We start from the raw sequence: 14,824 nt of genomic DNA on the forward strand, positions 1-14,824 counted from the left end.
GAGCATACAATTCAATTCACTAACTTAACTGGCCTCTGCATGAGTAAAGAATGTGGGGTAGGGTGGCTGGAAGAATTGTAAAGGTAATCCCCCCATCAAAGAATTGGTGTGGACTGTAACCAACCTCTCCCAACTCCATGGCTGCCACTCCAGTTTACAAATTGGACCAGAATTTGGTGTAACCTTTGCACATCATTTGTACCTGAATCCTGCCATCCCTTCTTTTCTGCGGAAAAGGACCTAGGGGTGACAGTGGACGAGAAGCTGGATATGAGTCAGCAGTGTGCCCTTGTTGCCAAGAAGGCCAATGGCATTTTGGGATGTATAAGTAGGGGCATAGTGAGCAGATCGAGGGACGTGATCGTCCCCCTCTATTCGACATTGGTGAGGCCTCATCTGGAGTACTGTGTCCAGTTTTGGGCCCCACACTACAAGAAGGATATGGATAAATTGGAAAGAGTCCAGCGAAGGGCAACAAAAATGATTAAGGGTCTGGAACACATGACTTATGAGGAGAGGCTGAGGGAACTGGGATTGTTTAGTCTGCAGAAGAGAAGAATGAGGGGGGATTTGATAGCTGCTTTCAACTACCTGAGAGGTAGTTCCAGAGAGGATGGTTCTACACTATTCTCAGTGGTGGAAGAGGACAGGACAAGGAGTAATGGTCTCAAGTTGCAGTGGGGGAGGTTTAGGTTGGATATTAGGAAAAACTTTTTCACTAGGAGGGTGGTGAAACACTGGAATGCGTTGCCTAGGGAGGTGGTGGAATCTCCTTCCTTAGAGGTTTTTAAGGTCAGGCTTGACAAAGCCTTGGCTGGGATGATTTAATTGGGGATGGATCCTGCTTTTGAGCAGGGGGTTAGACTAGATGACCTCCTGAGGTCCCTTCCAACCCTGATATTCTATGATTCTATGATGCACCTCAGCTGTCACCCACTGCACTAACTAACAGGCACAGAAAGCCCACTCCCATCTTCCCCCTTCTGCAGGACACAGTGAGTTCACTGGCATCTTTGCAACATCACTACATCCAGTGCCCTCCACACAGCCCCAAGACTAGGCGTAAGTGGTGTAGAAGGCCTTAGGCTGGCCCTGTATGTCAGAGTGAATTTCACCCATATGAGGTGTAATTTTCAAAAACACCTGCATGGCTATCTACTATTAGCAGCTTGTGTACAAAATAAATAAATAAAATGGGAGCCCTGACTGCAATGGCTATATGGTATCAACATCGTCCAGGACATTTTTCAAAAAGCTTTAAACGACGTTCACAAATATTTTCTTGTTTTTAGATAAACATCTCTAAATACATTGAAAGCTAACCTCACATAAGTAAATAACTTGTCTTTTCCTCCCCTTAACTTTGCCGTAAGTGGCGGTTGTTTCTGTCACACATCTACTAGTTACTCAAGAGACTGTGATAAGTCTCAGGACTTTCCTAAAAGATGCAACAGTTACTTCAGATCTGTTGTTCCACTCTTAGTCATTTTTAAAGCTGGCTGGAAATTTTTCCATTAGAAGATGCCAATTCATCAAAAGCAAGACAGCTAGCAGAAACATGTCAATCTTGACAAAATTTCATTTAAAAAATAGCCTGACACAAAGCACTTGTACAGGTGACTTAATTTTCAAATGTCTTTTATTTTAGATTATAAAAATATTTCTATTTAAAAAATGTCAAAATCAGAATGAAACATTTTTTATTTTATTGTAATGTTCTGATTGACTTGGAAATTTTTAAATTTCTTTAAATTTGCCAGACTAGCCAGAAATATTTTTAAAATGTTTTCATTCCATTTAGTGCAGAGAAAAAAAGTGAACTTGCAGAATTTCCCACGAAACAGAAAATTCGGTTCCCATCCAGATCATTTTTATTTTTTTCTTGCTGTTTATTAACTAGTCAGCAAGAGAGGCTAATTTATTAAATTGTATTGATCTATCTAAAAACAAAGAGCCTGAATGAACTGCAGGGCTCTGTATATTGTTACTTGTAGTGTTTTCCTAACTACTTAAGTTGTTGACAATTGTCTATGCTCTTTTCCTATATTACTGCATTCATAATGTAGGAGTATAATACACTTCATCAGTGATTAGTTCAAGTTAAGTTTTAAAAAGTTACCTTTTTCAGCACTAACGTAGGGAATATGACAGCTAGGCAGCATTTTGTATTAAAAAAGCAAAGTAAATACAGTTTCAGACTAACATCCATCCATCTTCACCTATGTGTTTCAAATTGCTGAATATCCCCACATATAACAACTTTAGTACATGTCCATGATAGACAGACAGATAGAAAGACCTGTTGTTGATGATTCAGCCAAAATAAGCAGTCACATCCCCCAGGAAGAGGACTTAACATAAAATTTAAAAAAAGAAAATATATAAATGTAAGTTTAAATAATATTTATTTTGCTAACACATTTCTTCTGTAAAACAAAAAGATGAAGAATTTTCCCATACAGTAGATTTATGGCAGAGCAGTTACTGATGGAAAATTATTCTTTATAAATATTTTGATATAAATAATCAAATGGAACATTTATTTATTAACTATGCCACAACCATAATTGCTTGTCAGCTTGGGTTAAGTACTATTTTAAAACATTTATAAAGGCAGCCGAGCTCAATGCTTCCTGAAGTAATGAAACAAAAAAAAAAGCAACTTAGGTGAAATGTAGTTGCTATCTGGTGGGAATATGTGAAGGGGGAGTTAAGTCATATTGGTCCACTGAGAGGCGGATAGAGGAGGAGTAGCGTAGTGGGGAGGAAGGGAAGCAGTGCTGCTGTTTTAGATGATTGCTGTTGCAACTCTTAATACTATGGTGTATAAAGGGGGCCCCTTGAGTGCCCTTTGGCGTATAGCTGTTATTAAGATTGAATTCACAATAAACAAACCTATTTACATTTTAAAAACTAGAAAAATGCCAACTATAAAAAATGTAAAATTAAATGATGGACATAATGTCAAAATCATACATCAATTTATATTATTAAAAACTACTTCGTGGCAACAGATCAGAAGCTTAAATACAAAAGACCAAGGAATAACGGATGAAACGATTAAATATCTATAGAGCCAATCCTGCATGTGGTTATGTGGGTGGAACCCACCAACTTCAGTGGTGTGCCACACCCATGCTGGCGTTTGTCTGTGCGGAGTCACTTACAGGATCAGTGTCTATAAATCTCTAACACAAAAAAAATAGACAATCATACACTTGTTGCTCTTTTCTTTCAGTGGCCGGGCTGGAATTCTCACATTTCTGACAGAATCAGAACTGGGCAGAAACATGTCTTTTGGGTTTCCCTTATTGACTGTTTTGACTAAACACAGAAGTCAATAAAGTTACACCTACAATTAATTTAGACCACTATATTGTAAGCTTGTTGGGGCACAAACTGTCTTTTCATTGTATACGTGTATAGGCCTAGCAACAAGGGTCACAATTGCTGATAGGGTTTCCAGGCACAACTACAAAATAAATATTAAAAAATAACAATTAACAAGTCTAAACAGAAATTGTTGTTGTTGTTGCAAACCACCACTTGGCTAACCTCCAAAGAGATGGGACGATTTTATCGTGAAAAGACATGGCTGCACATGGAAAAGGAAGGCCAGGATACGAGAAGAACGGAAGACGTGTTGTGATTAGTGCAATCTATACGAGGGCTGAAGGACCAATCGATCGAGGTGTCAAATAGAAATATCTAGCAGTTATGATGCCCACCCATCAGGTGGAGCTTTGACAGGATTGGCAGGGGCAGAAAGAGACACCATCAGGTGGTCCTTGACAAAGTTCATAGCAATGTGGGGGGAACCCTCCTCTTCCTTATGCAGCTGGTTGGGAGAGGTGAAATTGAGGAAACCTTCCCCACCACCAGAATTAACTCATGCTGATCCTCTGACTTTCCAGTTGGTCCACACTCATTTGGTTGCAAAAGGGTGATTTTTAGATATGCACTAGGGCCGAGTGCTCTGGTCACCCACCGAATGGGCATGTGAGCCACAAGGTCCTGTAAAGAACGAAGCACCTTTCATCTATATCCATCTCACTGGAAGCAAGGATGGATTGGAATTTCTGATAATTGCTTCCTTTTTTGCCTTCAAGCAATTAAAATTTGAAATGGATACACTTTTTGTTGTTTTCATGTCTCAGTATACGTCCGTAATTACATCTTTAAGAGATATTTAGTCTTAATTCTGTCTTAACAGATGTGGAGGGTGTTGTTTCAGCTGCACAAATCTTTTTTCCTGGAATTTGATTTAGGTTTTTTTATTTTTAAGAGGCCACATGAAAGTTTAAATCAATTCTGGCTATGTCAATGGAAGAGATACCACAGTGATGAGCACAGTATAAATGCCTATATACACAGCTTTTAACTTCACTCTTTGCAACATTTGATAGCACTATAGTTAATATATATTTCAAATGTTACATGCATAGGATCAAATTCTGCTATCAGTTACATCCAAGTAACCCCTATTGAATAAAACAGGTGAGTCTCAGGTGTAACACTGGGTAGAACCGTAGCAAGTTATAGATGAGTTTTATTCCATACCTATCTGCCATGTAGTACATTTTATATTTAATTTGATCTAGAGGGGGGTGCCAAGTGTCTCCCTATTCCCTCACTCATCTGGCTCTTTTGGACACAGCTGGGATGGAGGAGAGACCAGCACTAATCTCACAGAGCAATCTGGGAGTGTCCCAGAATTTTGGGGAACAGTGGAGTCCTGCTCAGAGAATCATTTTTATCCCCTTACTGGAAATCGGCTCTGAGAATTGATTTGTGACTAAGGTCAATGGTGAGCAGAGGCCTATGCCCTAAATAGGAGTTGGATCCTCAGGAGCTTATTGTAATTTACAAGAAATACCTCAGGTGAGTAAAAACGCTTCCAGTTTACCTGCAGACTTTGTAAATGCTCAGTCCTAAAATGATCTATTTTCAGAGATTATGAGGTTTGTGAACACTAAAAAGAATAGCTCATGAAGGTTGCCATCTACATCAGCTTCCCTTCTGAGTTTCTAAATGCTGAGCCTTTAAATGTATGTAGTCTATCAGTTTATTGGAGTAGCATGTAAACTTTATAAATCCTGGAATAAGGAACTCTAAGAAGGTACTTTACATTAAAAGAGTTATCTAATGGGTTTACAAAATCCATGGACATAACTGGTTGTTAGAGGTGCTAAATCCCACTGTAGTAACTGGTTTGTAATTATCTGAATGGAGCCTACAGCCTGAAGGTCTTGAAAACACTGTACACAAGATCTGCATGCATGGAAGCAGAGTAATTAGCATACAGTTCATACATTCCACAGGATGGGGTTGCAGATCAGTAAAAAATGGGCTTCACTTGTGGACCCTGTAAATATAGTAGGCAACACCCACAAATCTCGAATGCCTCATAGCAGTAAACTACTAAAGTATTTTCTGAAGAGGACTGTTTTGCTTCCTAGAATGTAAAGCTCTACCTGATGGGCCTGTCAAACTTTTAAGTTCCTTGAACAAGACTACTTGGGGCTTCCTACATTTATAAGCGCTTCAAGAATAGTGCAGTGTTTGCCATTTTCCTGACCATCAGATTGCAACCTATGCATATTGTGCCCACAAAGATTTTTTTCTCCTTCAACCAAAGCTATTTATTTTAAGGAGCTTATAAAACTATGCTGGGTGCATCCATGAAGCTCTTCCGTTCCTTGAATCGACTATTTAAAATACCTTGGTAACCTATTCATGCTATGCCTGAAGATTTTGTAATCTACTTGGGCCACAACCTAAGCAGTTTGTGGACTTCATGAATTTATTTCACAAACATTCAGATATAGCATTGAGCTCCCGAAGTCAAATACTTAAAGTAATTCCAAAACCAGCCAGTCTTTTTTTTTTCCCCTGAGAGTTATAGATTTGTTAGATGAACCACAAATCTTCCAAATAACCGAAAAAAGACATGTGATTCTTATTTAATTATACTTTAGACTGATGGTTTAGAATCAATTCCGTATTGTTTCTATGTGAACAAGTATAAATTATACTAGATAGAAAGAAGTCTTTTTTTGGCGCTTAATACTTTAAAAAAACAAAACAAAACCAAACCACCTGCGTGTCTTATGCCTATTATCTTTTGAGGACGCCAAGTAATTATCATTATTATTATTATTTCGCCCAAGTCATTGTGTGTCAGATTCTGACACCCTTACTCCCACTGAGTAGTTGCTAACTCCATGAGTATTTTGACTGGGTGGTAAGATACTACTCAATGGGAGTAAGGGTGTCTGAATGCATGAATGCATATTTTTAAATATATTATACAAGAACTTATAAAAAACAATCTTCACTGAATGGGTAATGTTAAAGTGTTTATTTAAGAAAACCGACACCTTCCAAAACTGCATGTCCAGTTGATCTGTTTAAAAAAAAAAAATTTCTCCATAGACCTAACAGTAAAGCCAACAAAATATCAAGTCAAAAGGGTGAGAGGCAAAATTGTACTTGCAATGTTAAGCATCTCACAAGCTTATTGTAAGGAGTCAGTACTGTGGCTCTATAATATATTTATGTGGTCAAAGCAAGCACTGTTTAAACTTCATCATAAATACTAAAAACCTTATACTTTGATTTTAGTTTTACGTAAAAGCACTGAGTACTTCTGTAATGACTTATCTCATGTCACATGCAGTTTACTCATAATATAGGTTTTACTTACCACTTGAGTTATCACCAATGCTATTGGTTTTGCCATTCCAGTACCAGAGCAGCAGTGTTGCATCACGTGATCCTGAGAGAATGTAACAATTTCCTCCAATGTAGGATTCGGAGCGGGCAAGACAGGTGACAACATCCCAGTGCCCAAACACTACTTGTATTAGTTTACCTGAAACATATAAAATCTAAGTTTAAAACATACTGTTAATGATTTTTTTGTAGACTTTACTAAACACATTACAAAACGTTTTAGTTGTACTTTCACAAGCAATGTTTATAAAAGAAAGTCTAGATAAAACCTTCAGTTGCTGCTGGTTGTGAAAGACAAATTCAGTGTCGATTTTTTATATCCTGATGGGATGAAACCTATTTAAGAACACAGCAGTCTGTATAGGGGCATAGAGTGAATAAGAATCGATTACAGAATTGTATCTTATACTGGCTTGGCAGGATTTAGTGTGTTTCATTATTCTATATATTTAAACTCATGTTGCAATCATGAGTTTAAATATATAGAATAAAGAAACAATGACACAAATTCGCAACGACAGAATTTATTTTAATGCAGTTTACTGGTGAAAGTAGCAGGAAAAATGTAAATCTGATGACAGTGCATAGAGGCTCCTGAACAGTTAGGACATAGGGAATTGTGAGTGTGACATGGAAAATGAAACAACCAGCTCTTTGAGCATTTATTTAATTACAAAAAATGCATACAATTCAGAAAGTCTGTATAAAATTAACTTCCCCTTTAGTTCCTCCATCACATTTAGTATAATAGCCAACCATTTCTACCAGCTTTCTTCCCGTTGAGAACACTTGCAATGCCCATAAAAGCTCAAAATACACAGCTGACAAGCAAAGTTTCTGTTTGTTGTATAAGTATTCAAGCCATCAATAGATACATAAAAACGAATTTGAAAGGAAAACCTAGCTAAACTCAGCTTTACTCAGACAGTGAAAAATGTGCAATTCATGGATCTTTAAAAATATGAATATGTTTATAACTTTTTAACCTTAACTCAACAGGGTCACATTTTCACAAGTGTGTGTATGTGTATGTTCATGTGGATTGGGTTTGCATGTGTGAGCAAACACATATAAGGCCAACTACAACTGCCCTCTGAAGACCCCCACACAGAGGGAGGGACATTGGGTGAGAGAAAAAGCTCCTTAAAGTGAGGGCATAAGCACCAGCATTCATCTTGCTGGGGCTATTGGAACCTGTTAATAGCAGACCATATAGAGATGGGATATATTTAACAACCTCATCAATGATAAAGTAGAAAGATTAATGATCAAGCAGAAACTGGATATTAATGAAACTTACAAATGATGATAAATTGGGAGGAGATAAAAAACAAAATGATCTTGAAACATATTATATCAATATAAGGAGAAATGTGGGAAGCTGTAACACTGAATTGACCTAGGGATGACAGTGGGGGGAGACGTGACTTTGTACTATGATGAAGTGTGGGGGGAGAGGGAGAGGAGAAGAAAGAGAGAGACAGTACAGGTTTGGGCTGCATAAATAAAAGATTAAGTCATGCAGCTGAAAGATAACAGTTCATAGTTCTTACCTATACTGTTTCTGCTGTGACTGCCCCTGGATTATTGCATTCAGTTTTGCACAAAAAAATTAAAACAAAAATAATGACACACTAGAGAGAGAGTTTAGATAAAGGGCTGGAAGGACAGATTTATAATAAAAGATTAAAGGTATTAAGCAATAACTACGGTGGAGAAAACCTAACAAAAAAACCAGAAGGGTGCAAACACCTGGGAGAGAGGGATATATATAAACACCTGGGGATATATATAGTGTGGTATATAGGGGTGGGGGTGGGGTAATGGGATGAAATTAAGAAAAGGAAAATGTAATCTATCAAAAAATTGCCAGCAATATGCATTTGGCTGGAAAATCCTCCCATGGACTGTGGTGGGAGGAAGCCCTGTCAAGTTGAGACTTTTAAAACTACTGTAGAATGGACAAAGCACTAGAAAGTGTACTTACTATAGGAAACAATCTTGTTTTAAGAGGGAAAATCTCTGTGATCTAGTAAATCTTTCTATCTCTAACCTGTATGATTCCATCAAGGAGGAAATGTTATACAATGGATACATGAATGGGGAATTGATGTTTATAATGAAAAATTATTTCTTCATGAGGTTGAAAAGTGACTGAACGTGATAATGGGACATAATACTGTTGGAGGCTCACTCACAGGAGGTTATACTTTTTAACCCAGGAGCAAAAATTTTCCTATAACTTGGTGACTCCAGTCCATATTATGTTTTATTATGCCATTTAAAACTGTCTTTTGGCTCAAAATGTGCTGCAACATCATAAGTTACCCTGTGCTGAGGGTTCTTCACTTAGGTTCCCAGGTCATGTAACTGTCTCAGCCAAATTGCTGGATGGTCATCCATTTTAGTCAGCAAAAGCTATTGATCTGCAGAGTTTGGAAGGCAGCAGTGAAAAACTTTCAGCACATATAACTTTATCTCAGGCAATATATTTAACCTCATAGAATAGACAGCTTTTCCTGAAACTTCTGTTGATTTCTCAATTATTTGTTTTAAATTTTGTTGTGATTAAATTATACCATCTATTTTTCAGTTGTATCCCCTTAGTTATTCAACTACTTGGGGTGATTTATATTTTTCAAATAGTAAGTTTATTCTTAAAGAGCTCTGAGTTTAAGAGATTTTTCCCCCCCAGATATTCTCTGTTTTTAGTTTCTGTTCTAGAAAACAAACATTCTTCAAGACTTATTTGTTTGACAGCTGCTCATACGTTTGTGCTGCCCTGCTAGTTTTACTTTGTTATTGTCACGGGGTTAAGCTTCACTCAATACAACCCAACCATCAAAACAGAAATTCGCTGCTTCTCTTTATCTTTGTTAAATTACTTACTGAATCTCATAAGAGTTTTTCAACTTTTTTTTTATTTCCTTTAATACCAATCCTCCTCTCCACACAGCAATATCAAATATTACCATATGCACTAGGATATCCCTTTTTTGACAGCACAAATTTTCTAGTTAATGTTTTATTTGACAGCTGTGCTACAAATAAAGAAAATTCAGACTCAAGCCTCTGCACTACTGCATCTAAAAGGCTGTCTGAAAATAATTCCCACCACTAGAGGAAGGTTTTATTGTGCCTCTGCTGTACTAGCTGTAACCAGAAAGCATGATTTACGTTAAAAGTATTTCCTGTTACAAAACCCCCCTGAAATCTAATAAGAAAAAGATTCTTTTTTTGTTTAAGTGCTAAAATATAATTGAATTCAACACTTGTGATAGCTTGCCATTATACATTACTGATCACATCTTTTTCCCTTGCTGCTCCGCCAAGCTCAGAAAAGGTATTTGACTGCTATACTTTTGTTTTAATATTAAAAAAAACTTTGAACTGAATTTATTTAAATGAAACTACAACCAGATTTTGTGTGTGTGCTGGATATTAACAAATTGAAGAAATTTAGATAAAACTTTCTGGTAATTTGCTTTTAATCATATCAGAATCAGTTATGTCAGAAATAAGTTAACTAGTAATCTCTGATTATGATTTAAATACAGTTGCAATGACTTAATTAACAAGCCATTTGCAGATGAGTTACCAAAATATTATTAGTTTCTCATCATGACACTGAAGTCAGTTAGCCTTAAAAATAAACACGTGCTCACTTTTCAACAATGAAAAAATTAAGAACACATTAGTCAATATATTTTTAATGTAAGGCAAGAAATTGTGTGGAATATTTACCATACCTGGTTATTTTCTCGAAAGATCTCTTTAAAACCATATTTCTGACTTTCACTAAAGAGAAGGTTAACAAAGTAGGACTGAACTGTTAAACTGAAGGTTCTGTGTAAAGGACTGCAGTCAGCCAACATACAGTAAACTTCTCATTTACAGTAGTGTATTAAATAGCACAAATGACAAATGCCCCACCTCCAAAGTATGTCGGGGGTCCAGTCCAACTGTTCTGTTGTTTTATAAAATATTTTGGTTTGGTAAGTGTGAAACACATTATTAACAAATCCATTTAAGTAATGATGAAGAACATATAGGATAATAACCCTGCTGGAAGGGTTGATGTCCCAGACATATTAACCCCAACTGGTCATTAATCCAAAGGAAGTACCCTTCAATGAGATTGCTATTCCTATTATAAGGCAATGAATGGGAAGAAAAACATACATATTCCTTCTGTACCGCCATGATTCTTACCCTCCATGATTGTCTTCAGCATAACATGATATGGATGTAACTCTGTCTGTCTGCAGGGATCACACATTTAGACAGAACTAAGGTCCTGCATATTGGCCAATTTACACTGTGTGAGAGGATTCATTCTTTTTAATGGCTCCATTGCTATCCTTGGGACCTTTTGGGACCCTCAGAATTTCAGAGGTTTTCTTTTCTCAAACACCTTCATTATGTTACTGGACTTATACACTTTGGTATTATTTCAGATGGGCTATGCTGTGTTTCTTAAAATATTTTTCTCAATTATATATAAAGCAGAACAGAATTTAATTCAGGTAAGCACTCAAGAAACAATTAATTCCCCAAGTATGCAAAGCTTTAAACAAACTCAGTAGATTGGTTTTCTTGTGAACCTGAAGAATTAAGCTCAGTGTGTCCCTTAAGTTTCAGAGACAAATGAATATGCACAAAACAATAGTCAGTGACTTCCGCTCCTGATAGCATTCTATGCAGAGTGGAGTGGGAAGAATTTAAAAATAATTCCTGCCATTCTTTGAAGAAGAAATATATTCTCATCCGCTCAAAAATGTTTCAGGGTAGTAGTGAATAGAAAACAGTACCATGCTCCCCACCTCAAACACATGCGTACTTTCCACGTTTTTCTATTGGTTAATATTCCACAAACCTGTATCAGTAGAATAGACCCGGAAACTCTTGTCCCAAAAGCCACATACCAGGATATAACGATTGTCAGAGGTGATGACAAAACACTGGGAGTGGACCTGAATGCTCTGGTCTAACAGGTCAGTGATTTGTCTCCTGTGCATACTTGTATTGCTGGCTAAAGAGAAGAATGTGAAAGAAGAAACATGGAGCATCAAAGTTAGCATCTATGTTCATTGAATTCTAACACCTTTGCAAATTGATATGCATGTAACTAAGCTAATTTTATTGCTGCCCCTCCCTGTCCTCACTCCACACTCTTTGCATCTTGTTTGATATCTAATTGTACAAGGTCAGAAGGCACCAAGGTAATCATCTAGTCCAACCTCCTGTATAACACTGGCCACAGAACTGCCCCCAAAATAATTCCTAGAGCACCTCTTTAGAAAAACCACCCAATCTTGATTTAAAAATTGTCAGTGTTGGAGAATCCACCATGACCTCTGACAAATTGTTCCAATGGTTAATTATTCTCACTATTACAAATGCATGCCTTATTTCCATTCTGCATTTGTTTAGCTTCAGCTTACAGACATTGGATCAAACTTTTCTTTGCTAGACTGACAAGCCCATTATAAAATATTTGTTGCCTATGTAGATACTTATAGACTGTAATTAAGTCACCCCATAACATTCTCCTTGTTAGGCTAAACAGACTGAGCTCTAGACTATCACAACAAGGCAGGTTTTCTAATTCTTTAATTACTCTTGTAGCTCTTCTCTGAACCCTCTCCAATTTATCAACATCCTTCTTGAATTCTACTCCCTCTCCTGCTCCCGCCTGCAAGTCTGACTCTTGCTCCCTCTGCATTTGAATTGGCAGCTTCCTCTTCCATGTTGACTGGACCCAGCAAGCTACTGAAAGCACAGGAAAAACAGGCTCCCTGCTCTCAGTTCAGGTGCCTGGACCTAGCTTCGACTTGGCCTGCAGCAGCCCTAAACTGTGAATGCAGGGAAAATCCTGTGTACTATGTCTAGGGCTGGATCATGCTCACTGCAGACAGATTTTGAGGCAGGGGGATTTAGCTCCTAAAATCTAAGAAGTCTCTACTGAGCATGTACAATCTGTGATTTTTTCAAAGGCTTATAACTTGGCCAAATTTGGGCAGATATTCATGTGGATAGCGAACAGCACATTGATGGCAAAAAGGCCACACCCCTGCCAAATTTCAAGCTCCTGCTCCAAAACATTGGGGTAATAGAGCTTTTCAAAGAACAGGTCATCAGAATTTTTTAATGTGGGCAAAACAACGTATTTTTCACTAGCCTCCTCATTGGAAACTGCTGAACTGTTTTGGCTGAAGTCATCTAAAATAATTCAACCTTAGACAGACACCTGGGATGGAAAATTTCAGCCCAAGTGATTAAAGTTATAAATTATAAGCCACTACTGCAAAACCTTCCAAAGTGAGATACAAGAGATTATACATTTGAGTATAGGACACTGCGGGTATTATAAATTCAGACATCTGAGGAGTTGTAGAAGATCCGTTTGAGAAGAGATAAAGCATGGTCTTGTAGTTTAGGCACTAAACAGACTTCTTTCGCAGACTAAAGCAAGTCATTTAAAGGCTCCCATTGCCTTTACAAGGATTTGGATCAGGCCTTTAATCTGTTTGTGCCTTGGCTCCCCATCTGTAAAATAATGATAACACTTCCTACCCTTTGAGGGCTTGTATGCTCTTATTGTTAAGCAATTCAGAGCAGGGACTGTTGCTTATTGTTTGTTTGTACAGTACCTAACACAATGGGGCCTTGATCTCCTCTGGGTTCACTGAGTAACAACAACAAACCTCTAGAAATGCTCTATGGAGAGCACTATGTTACTTCGATAAACAATGGCACAAATAAATAAATAAATAAATAAGAAAAAACTTATACATTTATAAATAAAAACTAGGGAATGGTCAACGTGCACCTCCTGTGAACCATTTACTGTGCATATTAATTTTTAAAAGTAGTTAACAACTATTTGATAGACAAATCCTATCACTCCACCATGCACATGATAGTGGAGAGTCAGGCAAAAAATTAATTTAAAAATAAGTAAACAGACTTGGTTTTTAAATGCAATTATAATTGGTCAGTTCATGTTTTCATTCAATAAACTATCAGCCTGAAATTGTCAGTTTAAAAAAAACAGAGAAATTATAAGGCTTAAAAATAATAATAATATTTATTTATTGGCCTCTCAAATTAAAAATGAGGGAATATTTCTTTTCAAATTTGTTTTGTTTTTAAGGAGCCTTCAAGGCAGAATCATGTGCCAAGTTACAAACCGTGCTGAATTAGAGCCAAATTGCAATCCCCCCACCCAAAAATAAGGGTTTATACTATAAACGACTGAACCAACTATGCTAATATGAAAAGCACCACTATAATAAACCACGCATTTATTATAAAGATTCATTTAAATGAAAGTGAGACTCTTTTCTCCCCCCTTAACAACACAGACACACACACTTAACCACTGATGGTGATCCAAAAGACTGCAGTGCCCTAGAAAGATGAATACTAATATCTTAACACTAGAATTGCCCGGGCAATAGATTTCAACTTTGGAACTGCTTTGCAATTACGCATTAATCCCCTCAGCGTGAGCAGCAGGTCTAAGAAGAAAGGATTGATCTCCTTTAATGATGAAACCCTGGTGCCACAGTTTTATTTTTCACAACACAGTGCTGCTGTTAAGAACCCCACTGGTATTATGAAAATTTCCTCGGCAAAGGAGCTCCATCACATTACCAGTGCACCAATTCATCATAACATGCCTCGCTCCTGCTCATCAACAAGTCTGAGTGATGAAAAGATCCAATATTATCCTGACAGTACTTCATGCACATTCTCAATCACACATTATTACAGCATCCATATTAATTTTCACTGACGCGCGTCCTAGGCCTGTTCAAATTAGGCAAACCAACGAGGGGGAGTTGATGAAATACCAGCATAGCCACAGCTCATTGCATTCCAATTTGCATGCAAATGGTTTATCAGGAAAATTCCATTCCCAGCAACCAGCAAGTGAAAAACAACCGTAATCTACACTTCAGGGCCACCATACAGAGCTTAATGAATCGCAAAGAGAGAGGAAAGTGACAGACCTATGAGAGGATCGATTTCCACTGGCAGCTGGTATGGCTGGTCCTGTACAGCACCTTGATGAGCTGAAATT

The 14,824-nt window shown here is 37.4% G+C and overlaps 1 protein-coding gene across 4 annotated transcripts in view; it reads right to left on the reverse strand.

The window, feature by feature from the left end:
* LRBA (LPS responsive beige-like anchor protein) overlaps positions 1–14,824 on the reverse strand; it is a 558,089-nt gene that overhangs the window by 26,875 nt on the left and 516,390 nt on the right. For all 4 annotated transcript variants that reach the window (XM_073341330.2, XM_073341331.2, XM_073341329.2 and 1 more), the window contains 3 exons: positions 14,754–14,816; positions 11,612–11,767; positions 6,707–6,874 (listed from right to left, as the gene is read on the reverse strand). In XM_073341330.2, the coding sequence (XP_073197431.2) occupies positions 6,707–6,874; positions 11,612–11,767; positions 14,754–14,816 (387 nt within the window). The remainder of the gene's footprint in view (positions 1–6,706; positions 6,875–11,611; positions 11,768–14,753; positions 14,817–14,824) is intronic.

The sequence above is a fragment of the Lepidochelys kempii genome, chromosome 4 (genome assembly GCF_965140285.1).
Source record: "Lepidochelys kempii isolate rLepKem1 chromosome 4, rLepKem1.hap1, whole genome shotgun sequence".
NCBI lineage: Eukaryota > Metazoa > Chordata > Testudines > Cheloniidae > Lepidochelys > Lepidochelys kempii.